General features: G+C 48.4%; 2 protein-coding genes across 3 annotated transcripts in view; one reads left to right on the top strand and one right to left on the bottom strand.

Annotated features, from left to right (window-relative positions):
• Positions 1-2412: 2412 nt before the first annotated feature.
• Positions 2413-5523, top strand: RPL31 (ribosomal protein L31; the record flags this gene model as incomplete). The annotated part of the gene is made up of 4 exons (XM_080711736.1): positions 2413-2519; positions 4141-4266; positions 4846-4958; positions 5462-5523. The coding sequence occupies 4 exons, from the start codon at positions 2413-2415 to the stop codon at positions 5491-5493; spliced, it is 378 nt and encodes a 125-aa protein (XP_080567862.1). The 3' UTR covers positions 5494-5523.
• Positions 5524-6486: 963 nt separating this feature from the next.
• TBC1D8 (TBC1 domain family member 8) overlaps positions 6487-15441 on the bottom strand; it is a gene marked incomplete at both ends in the record, with an annotated part of 113862 nt that continues 104907 nt past the window's right edge. For both annotated transcript variants that reach the window (XM_080711514.1, XM_080711515.1), the window contains 3 exons: positions 6487-6945; positions 8677-8774; positions 9139-9243. In XM_080711514.1, coding sequence (XP_080567640.1) covers positions 6487-6945; positions 8677-8774; positions 9139-9243 — 662 coding nt within the window. The remainder of the gene's footprint in view (positions 6946-8676; positions 8775-9138; positions 9244-15441) is intronic.

Genomic DNA, 15441 nt, shown 5'->3' with positions numbered 1-15441 from the left:
AAATTGCTTCAATTTCTCTCTTCGTTTTGGGAAGGAACAGCCCAAAGTTCTCAAAGTCAGCCATCAGTAGCCCAGAGAAATAACTAATTAGGATCCTCCAGAGAAATGCTATTAGAAGTCATGTGCTCACAGCTTAATACACTCAGCTTTTCTAGTAAACCACTTTTTATTTATTTCCCAAATCAGCATTACATGAAGGAGCTTTCCCCCTTATTTTGTTTGTTTGTTTATTTATTTATTTATTTATTTATTTATTTATTTATTTATTTATGGGTCTGGGGATGGAACCCAGGGGCATTCGACCTCCGAGCTACACCCCCAGCCCTATTTCTTATTCTTTATTTTGAAACCGGGTCTCACTGAGTTGCAGAGGGCCTCACTAAGTAGCTGAGGCTGTCGTGAACCGCGATCTTCCCGTCTCAGCCTCCCGAATTACAAGCATGCACCATCACACCTTGCATGATTCCTTTATCTTTGCCCATCAGAAACCAGCTTCTAGATTTCTTTCTAGAATACCAGGATCATGGTCTATCTTGGGTTTTTGTTTTTCTGCCCCCAAATATGGAATCGACTACCCTCCAAGGAGTTCTGATTTCAGAGAGAGAGAGAGAGAGAGAGAGAGAGAGAGAGAGAGAGAGACAGAAGAGAGAGCGAGCGAGCGCACAGCAGGGTGTGGTGGCACATAATTTCCATCCCAGCACTTGGGAGGCTGAGACACGAGGATGGCAAGTTTGAGACCAGCCACAACAATTTACTGAGACTCTCAGCAACCTAGCAAGACCCACCCCCGAGCTACATCCCCGGCTCTATTTTTTACTCTTTATCTTGAAACAGGGTCTTACTGCGTTGCAAAGGGCCTAAGTGGCTGACGCTGTCTATGAAAGGTGATCCTCCTGTCTCAGCTTCCCAAATGCTGGGATTACAAGCATACACCACCATGCCTAGCTACTTTTTTTTTCTTTTCTTGGTAGTGGGGATAGAACCCAGGAGCTTTCTACCTCCGAGCTACACCCCCAGCCCTGTTCTTTATTCTTTATTTTTTAAACAGGGCCTCACTAAGTAACTGAGGCTGGCTTTGAACCTGCCTGATCCCCGTCTCAGCCTCCCAATTACTAGATTACAAGAGTGCACCACCATGCCTGGCTTCTTATTTTAATTTGTATGTTGAAACAAGGCCTAAGTTACTGAGGCTGGCCTCAAACCTATGATTCTCCCATCTCAGTCTCCCAAGTATTGAGATTATATGTTATGCCATCACGCTGGGCTAAATGCTTTTATTATTTTGTAATTTTTTAAATTTTATTTTCTCATACCTAGGCTTAATTACAATACTTACTTACAAAATTGCTGTGGGGTACTGGGGATTGACCCCGGGGCGCTCTGCCACTGAGCTATATCCCCAGGAGGATCACAAGTTCGAGGTCAGCCTGGGCAACAAGCAAAACCTTGTCTCAAAATAAAAACATTTTTATATTAAAATTTTATAATAAAAATTCTGAGTATTTCCCCCCATTTAGTGAAGTGCCTGGCGTTAAGAGGGCCTCCCAGACTTGGAGAGTGAAGCTCTTTAATTCTGGCTGTGCCTGAGCCACCCCTGGGAATGCCAGCCAAGCCCAGCAGGTAACATGAGTTCAATAAATGTTGGTCGAATAGATGCATAAGTGAATGAGATAAACAAAAAAGCGTCTTTCTCTGGCCCTGCTGCCATTCACCGGTGGACCTTGGTTTTGTTTTGTTTTCTCAAAATACAGGCGATGGGAAGAAGTCCCTTCAAGTTTACTTCGCAGTAAGGCCGGGGGAACCCTAACACCGAAGTCTGGGTAAAGCGCACCGGCCCTGAACTCGACGGACCGCAGAGCCGCAGCCCGCCAGGCCCCGCCCCCGAGACCTGCTCGCGACTTCCCGGCGCACCATATTGACGTCACAGCCTCGCCTGGCAGCTTTCCTAGCCACACCTCCTTTGCCCCGCCTCCAGGGGACCCGGAAGTTGTACCCGCGACTTGCGGCTCTCCCTCCCACAATCCCTTGCGCTCTTCCTTTCCAACTTGGGCCCGGCAAAGTGAGTATGGCTGGCGGGGTCCCGGCTACGGAATCGGGCTCCATCCAGCGCCAGGGTTGTGCTGGCGGGCACTGCGGCATCTCGCCTGAGCCGGCCCGCGCTCCGTGTTCCTCGGGGATGGGAGCTTGTTCTGCGTTTAAGGGCTCCGGGAGGGCGGGAGGGAGAGAAGCCGGGCCGCAGAGACACCGGGTCGGGGGCGCCCAGCGCTATGGAGGACGGCCCCTGGAGCTGACTTGAGCTTCCGGGCCTGGTTGGACTCCGCAGCCGGCCGCGCGAGGCCAGCCCGCGAGGGAAGACGCCATGGGCACGCTCGCTCCCCTGTGCTTGCTCAAAGCCTTGTCGCCTCCCTTTAGATGGCTCCCGCAAAAAAGGGTGGCGAGAAGAAGAAGGGCCGTTCAGCCATCAACGAGGTGGTGACGCGGGAGTACACCATCAATATTCACAAGCGCATCCACGGAGTGTGAGTATCCGGTTGCTTGGCGTCTCGGGGTCTCAGTCTGTGTTGGGGGGTATCCTGCGTGAGGCGTGCTGTTCTGGGGTTAGGAACGGGGGACTGCGGAATTGAAGTCCCTGGGAAGTCAATTTGGGGAAACTGGGAGGTATTTATTCTTAAGTCTTATTTTTCTTAAATCGGCAACGAGCCGGGCAAAATGGCGTATTATATTAGGAAAAGCAAAATTAAGGAAAGCTGCGTCGAGCCCTGAGTGTAGTGAGGTTTTGTGCTGGCATTGGTAGAGTTGGGGTGCCAAAATTGAGAACGCTAGAAAGAGGTATGAGAGGTAAGTTGTTGGACAGCTGTGGTAAAGACCCCCGGGTTTTGTAATTTGTAGCAATTACAGGGAATGGTTTCAGCTGGTTGTAGGTCTTGTTTTTTTTTTTTTATGGTTTGGTTAGTAAGTTTTGCCCTTTTTTGCTCCTGGTACTTAATGACAGAGACCAAATCTCTTGTCTGTTATTCGATGGTGACTCGTTTAATAGAATATTACACACGAGGAAGTATTCTATTCAGTCACCAATCCATGAGACTGATGTCTTTTTTTTTTTTTAATTATGGGAATGGAACCCAGAGGCGTTCTATCTTTGAGCTGCACCCCCAGCTCTATTTTACTTTTTAGTTTGGATCTGGGTCGGGCTTACTGGGTTGCTGAGACTGGTCTGGAACCTGGGATCCTGTCTCAGGCTCCCAAGTACTGAGTGTGCGGCACTGTTTTGCTTGTTTTTCCTATGACTGTACACTTCTCACAGAAACTGACTGCCCTCCTTACCTTCAGAGCTTGAATCCAATATTCCCTTGGCCATTACACTTCAAAGGTGTAGACCCCTAAGTCCCCACTTGGCTGCTGTTTTTCTGTGGTACCTGATACCATCTGCTGTCACTGATGGACCGATTGCGGAAGGGTTTGGTTAGTGTTGTTTCAGGCATCCTTTATTTGTAGGTAAGTGAATGGTGTGAGCCTGTGTTGGCTGTAGAAATAGCCAGGAGGCTAGAGCAGAGGAAGCATTCTTGACTGGGCCTCTCTGAACGTTTGGTTTCTGCCTTGGAGTAGCCATCACACGTTTGGCCTTTTCAATCTATGTGGAGTTCTGCGTTTTTGTATTTCTGATTTAACTGAAGGCGTAAAGCTTAAATTGTGTGTCTGCTGCGTTGTGAGTGTTGGACAGTGGTGACTTGATGCGTGCAGTTAGTGCCCTTAAGGATAATGCCTGGCACAAACCTGGATCTCCGTAGGATGGAACTATCTTTTGTCACGTACTTCTTGGGGAGAAATCTTTTTTTTTTTTTTTTTTTTTTTTTTTTTTTTTTTTGCGCTTTGTAAGCATACATGCTGGCTGGGCGTGGTGGCTCATGCTTGTAACCCCAGCATTTAGGGGAATGAGATAGGATCATGGTTTGTACAGCCTCAGCTACTTAGGCCTTTGCAACTAAGTGAGATCCTGTTTCAAAATAAAGAATAGGGCTGGGGTGTGGCCTGGAGATAGCATGGCCCTGGCTTCCGTCCCCAGTACTGCAAAAAGAAAAAAGGCTGTCTTAGATAAGTTTGTGCACATGCTTAATTTGTTCACTTCTATTTGAATCCCAGGGGTTTCAAGAAGCGTGCCCCTCGGGCACTCAAGGAGATCCGGAAGTTTGCCATGAAGGAGATGGGGACTCCAGATGTACGCATTGATACCAGGCTCAACAAAGCCGTCTGGGCCAAAGGAATCAGGTACTAACGTTGTGTGTGCTAGACGGTGACAGTGCTGTCACAGTGGTGGGAAAGGTGAGCTAGTGTCTGGGGGAGGGATGTGAACCAAGGCCTGAGTGGAGGAGCCGCCAGTGAGAGGCTCTGCCACACAGCACAGTTCCCAAAAGAATTGCTCTTCCCAGGTGTTAACGGTGCTGAGGTTGGGAGCAGGAAGAATGGCTTACAGTGGGAAGGCCTTGGGGGTCCAAGGTAGATTGGGGGCCAGCTAGCGGCAGGGTGGTGGTGGGTGGAGCTGTGGCCTCTGAAGGAGCCTGTGCAGCAAGCAGTGTCCCCGAGACCCGCAGGGATGGGAGTAGTTGTCATGCCGCTGGATGAGAGAATTGAATGCATAACTATCGAAATGTAATAAATGTCAAGCTTTCTCCGGTAGAGGCAAAGGCTGCACACATTGAGCCCCATTTCTTCAGTGTAATTGGCTCTGTGGCGGTTGCCTTGACTGAGTTCGCAGGCGTCCTGAGGCGCTTCGTGTCCCTGAGCACCTTGGGGGGTCGCCAGTGGGGCTGTGGCAGGTGAGTCGCCTGAGCAACATGTTCTTATTAGGAACGTTCCATATCGGATTCGTGTGCGATTGTCCAGAAAGCGGAATGAGGATGAAGACTCACCCAACAAACTTTACACGTTGGTCACCTACGTTCCCGTTACCACCTTCAAAAGTGAGTCGTTCATCCCACAGAGCTGAGTGCCCGTAGAGAAACGGCCTTCGCTTCTTTTAGCCTGATTCTTTTGCTCACCAGATACTGTTACCCGCATGCTTGGTAGTTTCCTACTAGGGATATGAGTAACGGGCATAATTATGCCTTTAAAAGTGTACCTGTGTGGAGAGATTAAAGTACAAAGCTGATGTCAGGGTAGAAAAAGGGCGCGAATGTTGGAGCAAGGATTTTTTTGTACTGGGGAAAGAACCCAGGGGGCATTGTACCTCCAAGCTGCACCCCCAGCCCTATTTCTTACTTTGAAACAGGGTCTCACTGAGTTGCGGAGGGCCTGCGTAGCTGAGGCTCCACAAACCGTGATTCTCCCGTCTCAGCCTCCCGAATGCTGGGGTTACAAGCATGTGTCACCACACCCAGCGTGTAGCAAAGAGTTTTGGGGTGTTAAGGACAACAGATTGGATGTGTGACAAGCAGGGAAGTTGACTGGTTATCTTCTTTTGCAGATCTGCAGACAGTCAACGTGGATGAGAACTAACCACTGAAAGCCAAATAAAAGTTATAAAGCTGCCTTGGTGTGGCTCTCCTGGTCTGTAGCGCCGCAGTTCCCAGGCCTTTCTGGGAAGCTCTCAACACTTTCCCGTGTATAGAGTAGTTTGGATCAGGGCCTGTGGTCAGAATGGCCTCACAAAGATACTACTACTTTAGGAATAATGCTTCTAACTTAAATCCGAGAAACACTTTCCCAGAAACCAGTAGAACAGTTCTAAAATGTGTCCACAATCAGTACCTTAGAAGGAAATGAGTGTTGATATGGTAACCACTTAAAGGTGTTCATGCTTTTTAACCCACTGGTAACGGCCCTGTGAGTTCAGTGCAGTCACACGAAGCTTGGGGTTTTGGCAAATCTGAACTTGAGCCTTCACACGGGCTGTGGTGGAGCTGCGTCAGCACTTACACCACTGCTGTAATTGTAATAGCTAAAAGGCCCGGCCTCCTGGGCAGCTAGTGGCAGTACCTGAGAACACAGGAAGGAAAGAGAAGGGCGGAGGCGGTACAAAAGGTTTCTTATTAAAAACTTGGAGGCCAACGTCAAAAGCATGGTTTGTACACGTTTTTGGAAGAACATATAAAGTGAATACAACCAAATATATTAAAATGGTTTCAATTACCAGCATTGAAACAAAAATAGTGCAAAAAAAGCCAAATAACAATTGCGCAGACAGTGATCTGAGATCTCAAGTGAACTTGATCCTGAACTCCCCCTGAAAAATGACCGCTGGCTTGGCTCTGGTCAGCGCGGCCTGATTCCATCAGAAAGTAAGATCCTGCCCGCAGGGAGCAGACGCCCATCCCCACAGACCTAGAGACTGCAAGCTGGCAGCTCGATAGCTGTATTGAAGATTCATCTCATTCAGCTACAGCGCTCCCAAATACCAGCTTGCAAAGTACCCCGGACGAGCCAGACAAGTCGGGGTGGCCCAAGAGACCGGCCAGCAGAGCTTTGGTGTGGCAGGACCCCGCAGACTCCCTACAGGCTGCTCAGCTTGAGCTCGGGCTGCGATTGGTGGCTCATTTCTGAAGTCTTGAGGCTGTACTGATTGATCTTAGCGTTTTCAAGTTTGGATTTAATGTCGAGTGGTTTCTCAAAAAAGTTTACTAGTGACTGTTCCGTGAGGAGGGATGCCAAGATATGTTCGAGGGAGACAGTCCAATCCCCTTCTGCCGCCTCAGAAAATGCTCGGGGGTCAGGGGTCTTCCCGGGGTCTGCAAACACGGCATCGTCCTGCTCAGGAGAAGCGGCGTTGGCCGGCGGCTCCTCGGCGCACTCCTGGGAGCAGCTTCCGGAGCTGCCGCTGCTGCGCTGGCCCACCTCGCCGATCTGCAGCAGCAGGGTGGTGACCGTGGCGATGGCTTGGTACAGATTGTTTTCTTCTGGATCCTCATGGAACATACTATACAACGTTTTACAGAACTGGATAAATTCTCTCTGGAAGTACAAAGAAAAAAGTCCATAGAAAGCCTAAGAGCTTAGCACGTGAGAGCCTTCACGCTTGCAACCCCAGTACTTGGGAGGCCGCGTCGGTTCAGTGCCCAGGACTACAATTTGTGTGTGTGTGGTCTGAGTATTGAACCCAGGGGCATTCTACCTCTGAGCTACACCCCATCCCTATTTTTTTTTTTAAACAGTCTCACTTGGTTGTGGCGGGCCTCACTGAGCAACTGAGATTGGCTGTGAACCTGGGATCCTCCTGTCTCAGCCTCCCAAGTACTGGAATTATAAGTGTGTGCCAGCATGCCCAGCAATTTTTTCTTTACATGTATAAATGTTTGAATTCGAGACTGGCCATCATTACTGTGAACACTGGAGGCACCAGAACTGAGGGCAGGAGGCAATGGGACCCTTCAGGCTCCCCAGGCGGTCCTGGAAGGTCACCGGTATTGATAGCAGTGGCATTTAACTGTCCCAGGCAAATGGTAAGGCCAGCATACTAGGGGACCTGAGGCTAGCAAGAGCTGGAGAGGGAGTCTTCAGGTGAACGCCCCAACTCTCTAGATTTGAAGCTACTGAAAAGCCCGTCTTGAAGATTTAAATTGTGATTCAAATTAACCTGGAGATAAGTTGTACAAGCAATCAAATGTCAACGTACTGTTCACAACTGTCAATCTTTTCTAATTCCAAGTAAGTTATTTGGGGGTGCTAAATATTAGTAAGAGCACTTACCTAGCACGTATAAGGCCCTGCTTCACAAAAGGAGAAAACGTTTATACCGACAACTGGGGGTGACGGGCTTTAACCACCTTATCACGTATCTTAGGAGTTAAATAAAAATCTGAGATAGACTCCCTAGTAGAGCAGACACTAGCTAGACCTTCTCAAACCTACTATAAAATGTTTTTTTCTTTTGATGGCACTGAGGATTGAACCCAGGGGTATTCTATTTCTGAGTTGTTAAACAGGGAGGGTCACCCCCTAAGTTGCCAAGGCCAGTCTTGAACCAGCGAGCCTCCTGTCTCCGCCTCAGCCTCCCACTTACTGGGATCACAGGCATTTGTCACCACACCAGATCAAAATACTAATTTCATAAGTTTTATGGTAAAAGGAAAGTCAAGACTGAAACACTACATGCTAAATTCCCTTGACTATCCCCCTCAACCTCTGTGATGCTGGGAATGGAAACCAGGACCTCACGCATGGGATAAATTCCACTCTTAAGGGCTCCCAGTCTACCAGCAACAAAACTTCAAAGTCGTACAGTAAAGGAGCATTCTTAACTTCTTTTGGTATTGGGATTGAACCCATCAGCATTATATTCCCAAGTTACACCTCCAACCCTTTAAAAAATGTTTTGTTTCAAAACAAGGTCCCTGAGTGGCAGAGGCTGGTCCTGAACCTGTGATCCTCCTGTTTCAGCCTCCCGAGTACTGGAGGTGTGTGCCAGCATGCCCGGCTAACATTAACTTTAAGCCTGTATTTCTCAAAACACCACTACCACATGTACTTATGTAGAATAGAAAAAATGTTTTCTGAGGAAAACTCCAATTTTGGAGACTCAAATCAGTAGTGTATCACAAAGTCAATGACTTTCAAGAGTACACTTTTTTTTTTTTGGCGGGTCTGGGGATGGAACCCAGAGGCATTCGACTTCCGAGCTTATCGAGGTAAATCTGACAAAAGTCACTTTGTAAAACAGTTCTCTGCACAGAAGGAAGCTCATACCTGGCTCATTTTGGGCAACTCCTTCTCAGTTTTATCTTTTTCTTTGGCTAAATCCTTAATCATCTGCTTCAGTTGCTTCTGATAATCAATTGTGTCGCCTTGGGACAAAGGAAAACAATTAGTGTTTAAACAAATTCAGCGAAAGCAAAAGAAATAGGGGATTCCACTAAGCACATTCCACATGAGCCTGGGAAGCAAGAGGGCCTCGTGAAGAGGCCGCTTGGCCATGGGCTGGGGCTGCCCCGGTGGATGCCGGGAACCCCTTGGCCATGGGCTGGGGCTGCCCCTGTGGATGCCGGGGGCTTCTACCAGAGGCAGAAGCAGCAAGGAGCCGGGTGGTGGCTGCTTTGCTCATCCCAACACTTCCCCCAAAATTTCTGGCTGAAAACAGTGGGCAGTTCATGGAGGGGAGGAGAACTTGAGGGGCCACGGCAGTGTCTTCTGATGTGGGAGATGGGTCACAGAAGGGGTACATGCCTTTGGACTTCCCCAAAACCAGGGGTCTTGACGTCGACAACAGAGGATTCTTTAGTGGTGACTGGCTGTCTCGGTCATTTTCGGTGAGTGCTTAAAAGAAAAAAAAAAAAAAAAGGAAATTTACACACTTTTTAACTAAAATTAACAGTAATTTAAATTTGTAGGCAAGAAAAACTAAAAGATAAGTCACATCAGCTCCCAGTCTGTGTGCTAGCGTACAGGGTGCCTGAGCCCAAACGCACACCAGCCACTGTCTGCGTGCAGTCACTAAAATATCTCACATCTCTGATGTGCGTGGATAGCCTGGAAATCCTTACGAGTTGCTGATGTTGGTCTGAACAAAACATCTGCAGTAAAAATACTATTTTGAGCTGGGTGTGGTGGCTCACACTGGTAATCCCAGTACTTGGGAGGCTGAGACAGGAGGATCGCACAGGCTCGAAGCCAGCCTCAGCTACTTAGGCTCTCAGCAACTTAGTGAGACCCTGTTTCCAAATAAAATATAAAAATAGGTCTGGAAGTGTAGCCTGGAGGTAGAAAGGCCCTGGGTCCCATCCTGAATACCACTACAAAACAAACAAAAAAACCTCATTCTGTAAAAACAACCAACAACCATATACACTAAATCTCTGAATGGCAAGATAATTGGTAATTATCAACTTTTCATGAAAGTTTTCATAAAATCTATTTCTCTATGATGAGCACATGTACTTAGATAATTTAAGAGTTGAAAAGAGCCTTACTGAATTCAAAGCCGTTTTGTTGAAGCATACTGAAAAATATACTATGGTTCAGCTACTTTGGCAAATAGTCTAGCAGTTTCTCAAAAAGTTAAAACTACATGAGCTACCATCTGGCCCGGGACTGAAAACACACACAGAAACTCGTAAGTGAACGCTGGGGGCAGCAGTGGTCCCGACAGCCAGCAAGCAGCGAGTGCCCAGCCGGGGGATGAGCCAGCTGGGTAGGACACAGTGGAGTAGAACTTGGTCATGAAAAAGGACTGATGCTGACAGAGAAACCGGACACGAAATGCCGCAGCAATTCCATGTACATGGGATGTTTAGGTAAATCTGTGGAAGCCACGTGTCCTAAGGCTGGTGAAAACCGCAAGCAGTGAGGGTAGGAGGGATTGTTTGGTTTTGTTTTTTTAAGGGTGATGAAGATTTTGAAGTTGATTTTAGTGATCACACAATGTATACAGAGCCACTGAACTGTACGTACGTTAGATGAGTGGCTTGAATAGTATCTGAATTATTCTAGCTCAAAGGCCCTTATCTGGACCCCTTGGGGTTCAGCTGTAATGCAGGGCACCTCCACGAGGTGGCACCAGAGCTCACAAGGCTCTCCCTTAGAAGGGCAGGTTCCTGGGCTGGATGCACGAAGATGGGTTGGCATCAACTTTTTCTGGTAATTTAGGTTTTCCCCAAAACAAAGATAGTCGTTTTTCTTTCCCCAACTTTGTTTAAAGCAAATTATATGCAGTAGCACCTGTCAGGGGAGGGAAACTGTAAAGCCTGCGTGGTGGCGGGGCCAATCAGGATAGAGGTGGATTCCCTAGGGAACGGCCGCTGGGGCGGTGCGCAGGAGCCGCTAGCAGGTGACGGGAGGACCGGCAGTGCAGCCGTGAAGGGGCGTCCAGGACAGCTGGGGATGCGGGGGGGGGGGGTCCGCAGGGACAAGAGCCCAGAGCCAGCGGCCCGATCTGCCGTCACGGCGCACAGACAGCCTGGTACCATCAGAAGAGCAGAGCGTGCCACCTTGGGAGGCATTAGCCACCACATTTATACACAGTCTCCCTCCTCCCTATCAAATGACACTTGGACTTTTTGTGGCACTGGGGATGGAACCCAGGGGCATTCTACCTCTGAGCTACACCCCCAGCCCTATCTTTTATTCTTTATTTTGAAACAGGGTCTCACTGAGTTGCCAAGGGCCTCACTAAGTAGCTGAGGCTGGCCGTAAACTGAGATCCTGTCTCAGCCTCCCAAGTGCGGGGATTATAAGCGTGCGCCACCTTGCACAGCTGTATTTGAACATTTATATACACAACTTTGTGTATGTAGATCATAATTCTTTTTTTCTGGTGCTGGGAATTTACCATAGGGGCATTCTACCTCCAAGTTACACCCCCAGCCCTATTTTTTATTCTTTATTTTGAAACAAGGTCTAAGTTGTGGAGGGTCTCACTAAGTAGCCGAGGCTGGTCTTGAACCTGCAATCCTCCTGTCTCGGCCTCCTAAGTACTAGGATTACAGGGGTGTGCCACCACACTTGACTGAGACATTTTCTAATTAAAGTTATCATTGTGTCTCACTTCACTGAACCAGGCAAAACGGGATACAGGATTGGCATTTGGTTATCTGAAACTTAGCTGCCCCTCTCCAGACTTTGAACTCGGTAGATACCTATCCCCACCAACTGATACCACCAGCAGCCAAGCGCTCCAGGGCTTCACAGTTCTGTTATCATTGCTACCTTTAAATGGGTGCCTGTGTGGGCAGAAGCCAGTTTCACAGAAAGCGCCTCATCCCTGGTAGAAGACTGCGTACGCTGCTCTGACCACAGCCTCCCCATGTAATGACGACCTGGTCTTCAATACCATTCTCACCACGCTTGTTTCTTGCCAAAGCATATCGTGCCTGCTTCTACTCCCTCCAGAGTTTGGAAACAGAAATTGTGGCAGCAAGAACTTGCATTTGGATTAACTGGGGATTCTGATACAGCCTAGCAACTGATAAGAAACCCAACGGCGAGGCGATTGTCTAGCTCGGTGTCTTAAGAAAAAAAGAGAATCATCAGCTACCGCAGGCAGAGATCATAAATCCAACTTCCTGGTGGCTTCTTGACATTTTGGGTCCTAGGGAGCTTCAGCACCCAGCTTTTATTTTGTGGAAAGAGGATCAGCATAATCTTTTAACCAGACCAGATAGTCTATCCAGCCAGAAACCCCTAGCATCAAATCAAACACGCCCGGCATCTTTCTAAAGTGACCGGTATCCGTGCTGCCTCTACTGCGAGGCTGGAGTGAGCGCTGCCCTGGTGTCTGCGAGAAAAGCCGAGCTTTGTGGATTTGCAAAGCGCGTCAGCGCTCTTCACACCATCTCCTCCAGGCGAGCCTCCAGCGGCGGCTTCTGTTCCAAGGGCAGGCCTGGGTCCCGGCTGGATGCTTCATTTACCCATCCGCTTCTGTTTTGCTTGGTAAGCATTCTTCGTGTAAGCCGCTTAGGATATTCCTGCTGATGTTTTGGGGTCCTCGGAGCTGTATAGGATTTCTTCTGTTTCTTGGGTTCTGGGAGATATTTTAACATACTGGTATGTTCTCAAAAAAAAAAAAAAAAAAGGTTTACAGAGTTTATCTGTAGTACTGTTAGTAGCCAGAAGAAAAGGGCAACAAAACTGAGTGGGTGTCACACTTATGAACCCAGTACTTGAGAGACTGAGACATGAGGACCGGAGGTTCAAGGCCAGCCTCAGCAACTTATCGAGATATCAAAATAAGCCGGGCGTGGTGGCACATGCTTGTAATCTCAGCATTTGGGAGGCTGAGACAGGAGGATCACAGTTCATGGGCAGCCTCAGCTACTTAGTGAGGCCCTTTGCAACTCAGTGAGACCCTATTAAAAAAAAAAAAAAAGCCGGGCGTGGTGGCGCACACTTGTAATCCCCGTGCTTGGGAGGCAAGAGGATCGCGTTGGTCTGAAGCCAGCCTTGCTGGCTTGAGAGACCCTGTTTCCAAATAAAAATATAAAATAGGTCTGGGAGTGTAGCCTGGAGTTAGAAGGGTTTCCAGAAACCCCAGTACCACCAAAAAAAAAAAAAAAAGGAAGAATAAAAATAAGGTAGCTCAGAGGTAGAATGCCCCCTGAGTTCCATCAGTACTGAAAAAACAAAAACAAAAATAAAACAGATATGAAAATAAAAATTTAAAAAAGGGTAGGGTTTATCTTGGAGGCTGAATGCCCCTGGTACCCCCACAGAAAAGGGCTATAACGTGAAGAATACGGTGGGTGTAACTTGACTGCCGAACATTTCTCTTAAGCAGGTAGGAGTGGCCACGTATTCCGTATCTCCGATCCGACTGACGCTCATTTCAAACACAGACTGTCCCACTCCATAACGTGCCCGAGGTCTGCATCAACTGTCCCGTGAAGTCTGTGGCCGTCTGTACCGGCTCCGGGGGGCTCCTGGTAAAGCAGCCCCGCTCTGCAGAGAGCTCACTACCTGAATCGTGCCGCTGCACAGCCTGGGGAAGCAGAGCACCCCCCGCGCCCTCCCAGGGCGATACCGTGGCAATAGCAAGCACCCAGCGGGCGGCCCTGCCACGCTCGGGGCTCTCTGATGAGTTCTCCTGTCAGTACTGAGATGGCTGCGTCCATTCCCAATGAGGACTTTTGGATGGTGACCTCTTCGCTGTCACAAAGAGCAGAAGCAAACGATTTGGACGAGAAGGGGAACGCTCATGCCGTTTCCCCTTGCGGCGTCACTGAGGATCTGCGTGGCTCAGAGTTCTCCCAGCCACGCCGCGGGGGAGAGCGATTCGGGCCTCGGCCGGCTGCGCTCTCGCTGACAAATAGGATGTTGACGTATTTGGGGCTAATGTGGTCGGATTCTGAACCTGATCAGCACTTCTCCGTGAAAAGTACTTCACAGGGACAAAGCTTTCCCTGCTCTGCACCGATACAGCCGTATGTGTACCAGGATCGGACTCCAGCACTCGCTCAGCACGGCTGATGGGAACCCGCATCCTGCCGCACGCATGCACGTTCTTGTCTGTAATTTCCATGCGCGCTTTCAGTTAAGTTCGCTCAAGTGCTCATCAGCTCGAGTCCTTTGGTAAAGCCGATAATCTTCCTTAACCAAAATGCAAATTGGGGTTATTCAAAGGATTGTTCCTTTTCATTCTTCTCAGTATAAAACTTCTTTCGACTGCAAGTAAGACAGCAAATGCTCTGGGCCACCTCGGAAAGAAGCTGCTTTCTCCTGGAATATTATCCATCTCAAGCACCTGGCATGGATTCAAATCATCTAGTACTTTTTTCCTAATTTCGAGAAATTAAAACCATGAAGTCTTAAATGCTTTTAATAATGTTATTAAATTATTTAATGTTATTGAGATGTTTTAAGCCAGGCATGGTGATACATGCCTGTTTTCCTAGGACTTGAGAGGCTAAGACAGGAGGATCTCAGTTTGAGACCAGTCTCAGCAACGTAGTGAGACCCTGTTTGAAAACTTAAAAAAATAGGGCTGGAGGTATAGCTCAGAAGAGCCCTGGTTCAAATCTGAGGGAGGAGATGCCAACCAGCTTTCACTACGGTAGTGAACCAGGGAAAGTAGCCGAGTGCCATGTTATCAATCCAGCCATGGCTGGACTCTGGATGTGGACCCAGAAAACTCACAAATAACGTCCCTGTGCATTTTCAGTTTTGCATCTGTTTGGACAGTTGCAAAGGCCCCAAGATCTTGTGATCCTAGACACTTCCTGCAGCCCGCCAGGCACCTGGCCGGGAAGTTCTGTCCGGGCACCGTCCAATACCAGATCCCCAACACCGGGGTCAGACGCCCTCTGGGATTTCTCACTGACAGCTTTAAAGAGCCAAGGAACAGACTCAGGTTTCCTTGTTCACGTTCCTGTCGACGTTAGGTCTGACCTCAGACGCCGCAGAGTGACTTCCTGTTGCTGGCTACCACTGTGTGGACCTGGAGGGCGTGTGTCTTACATGGTAGAAAACTGAAGACGTACTCAAATGTGGGAACTTAAAATAACCACCCATCAATAACCCAACCATAAACAACTGAACAAGACACTTCTCAGAAGAGTACAGATGGCCAGTAAATACAGAAAAAGATGTTCAACATCACAAGCAATTAGGGAAATGCGAATTAAAATGACACAGATTCCACCTAACTCCAGTGATGGCGATCGTCAAGAAGATGAACACGCAGGCCAGTTATGTGGGGAAGATGGACCCTTCTACACGGCTGGTGGGTTATAAATCAGCATCTGGAGCCCAGTGAGGCGACCCACAGATAAAGCTAAGACTGGACCATCACATGAGCCAGCTATGCCCAGGTCCTCCTGTCCTTCCTAAGGAAGTCAACGTGATAACGATACATGAATGTTCACGTTGACAGCAGCACGATTCACAACACCAAGGTATGAACGGGTGTCCAGCAGATGAACGGATGAAAGAGATGGGCTTACACATGTGATGGAATGCTACTCAGCCAGAAAGGACAAAGTCACACTCACTGAAGGGACATGGACGCAACTAGAGACCATGACG

The sequence above is a fragment of the Muscardinus avellanarius genome (assembly GCF_963383645.1).
Source record: "Muscardinus avellanarius genome assembly, chromosome: 15".
In the NCBI taxonomy this organism is placed as follows: domain Eukaryota; kingdom Metazoa; phylum Chordata; class Mammalia; order Rodentia; family Gliridae; genus Muscardinus; species Muscardinus avellanarius.
The sequence above is the reverse complement of the archived record's forward strand: the minus strand, read 5'-3'. Positions and strand labels throughout refer to the sequence as shown.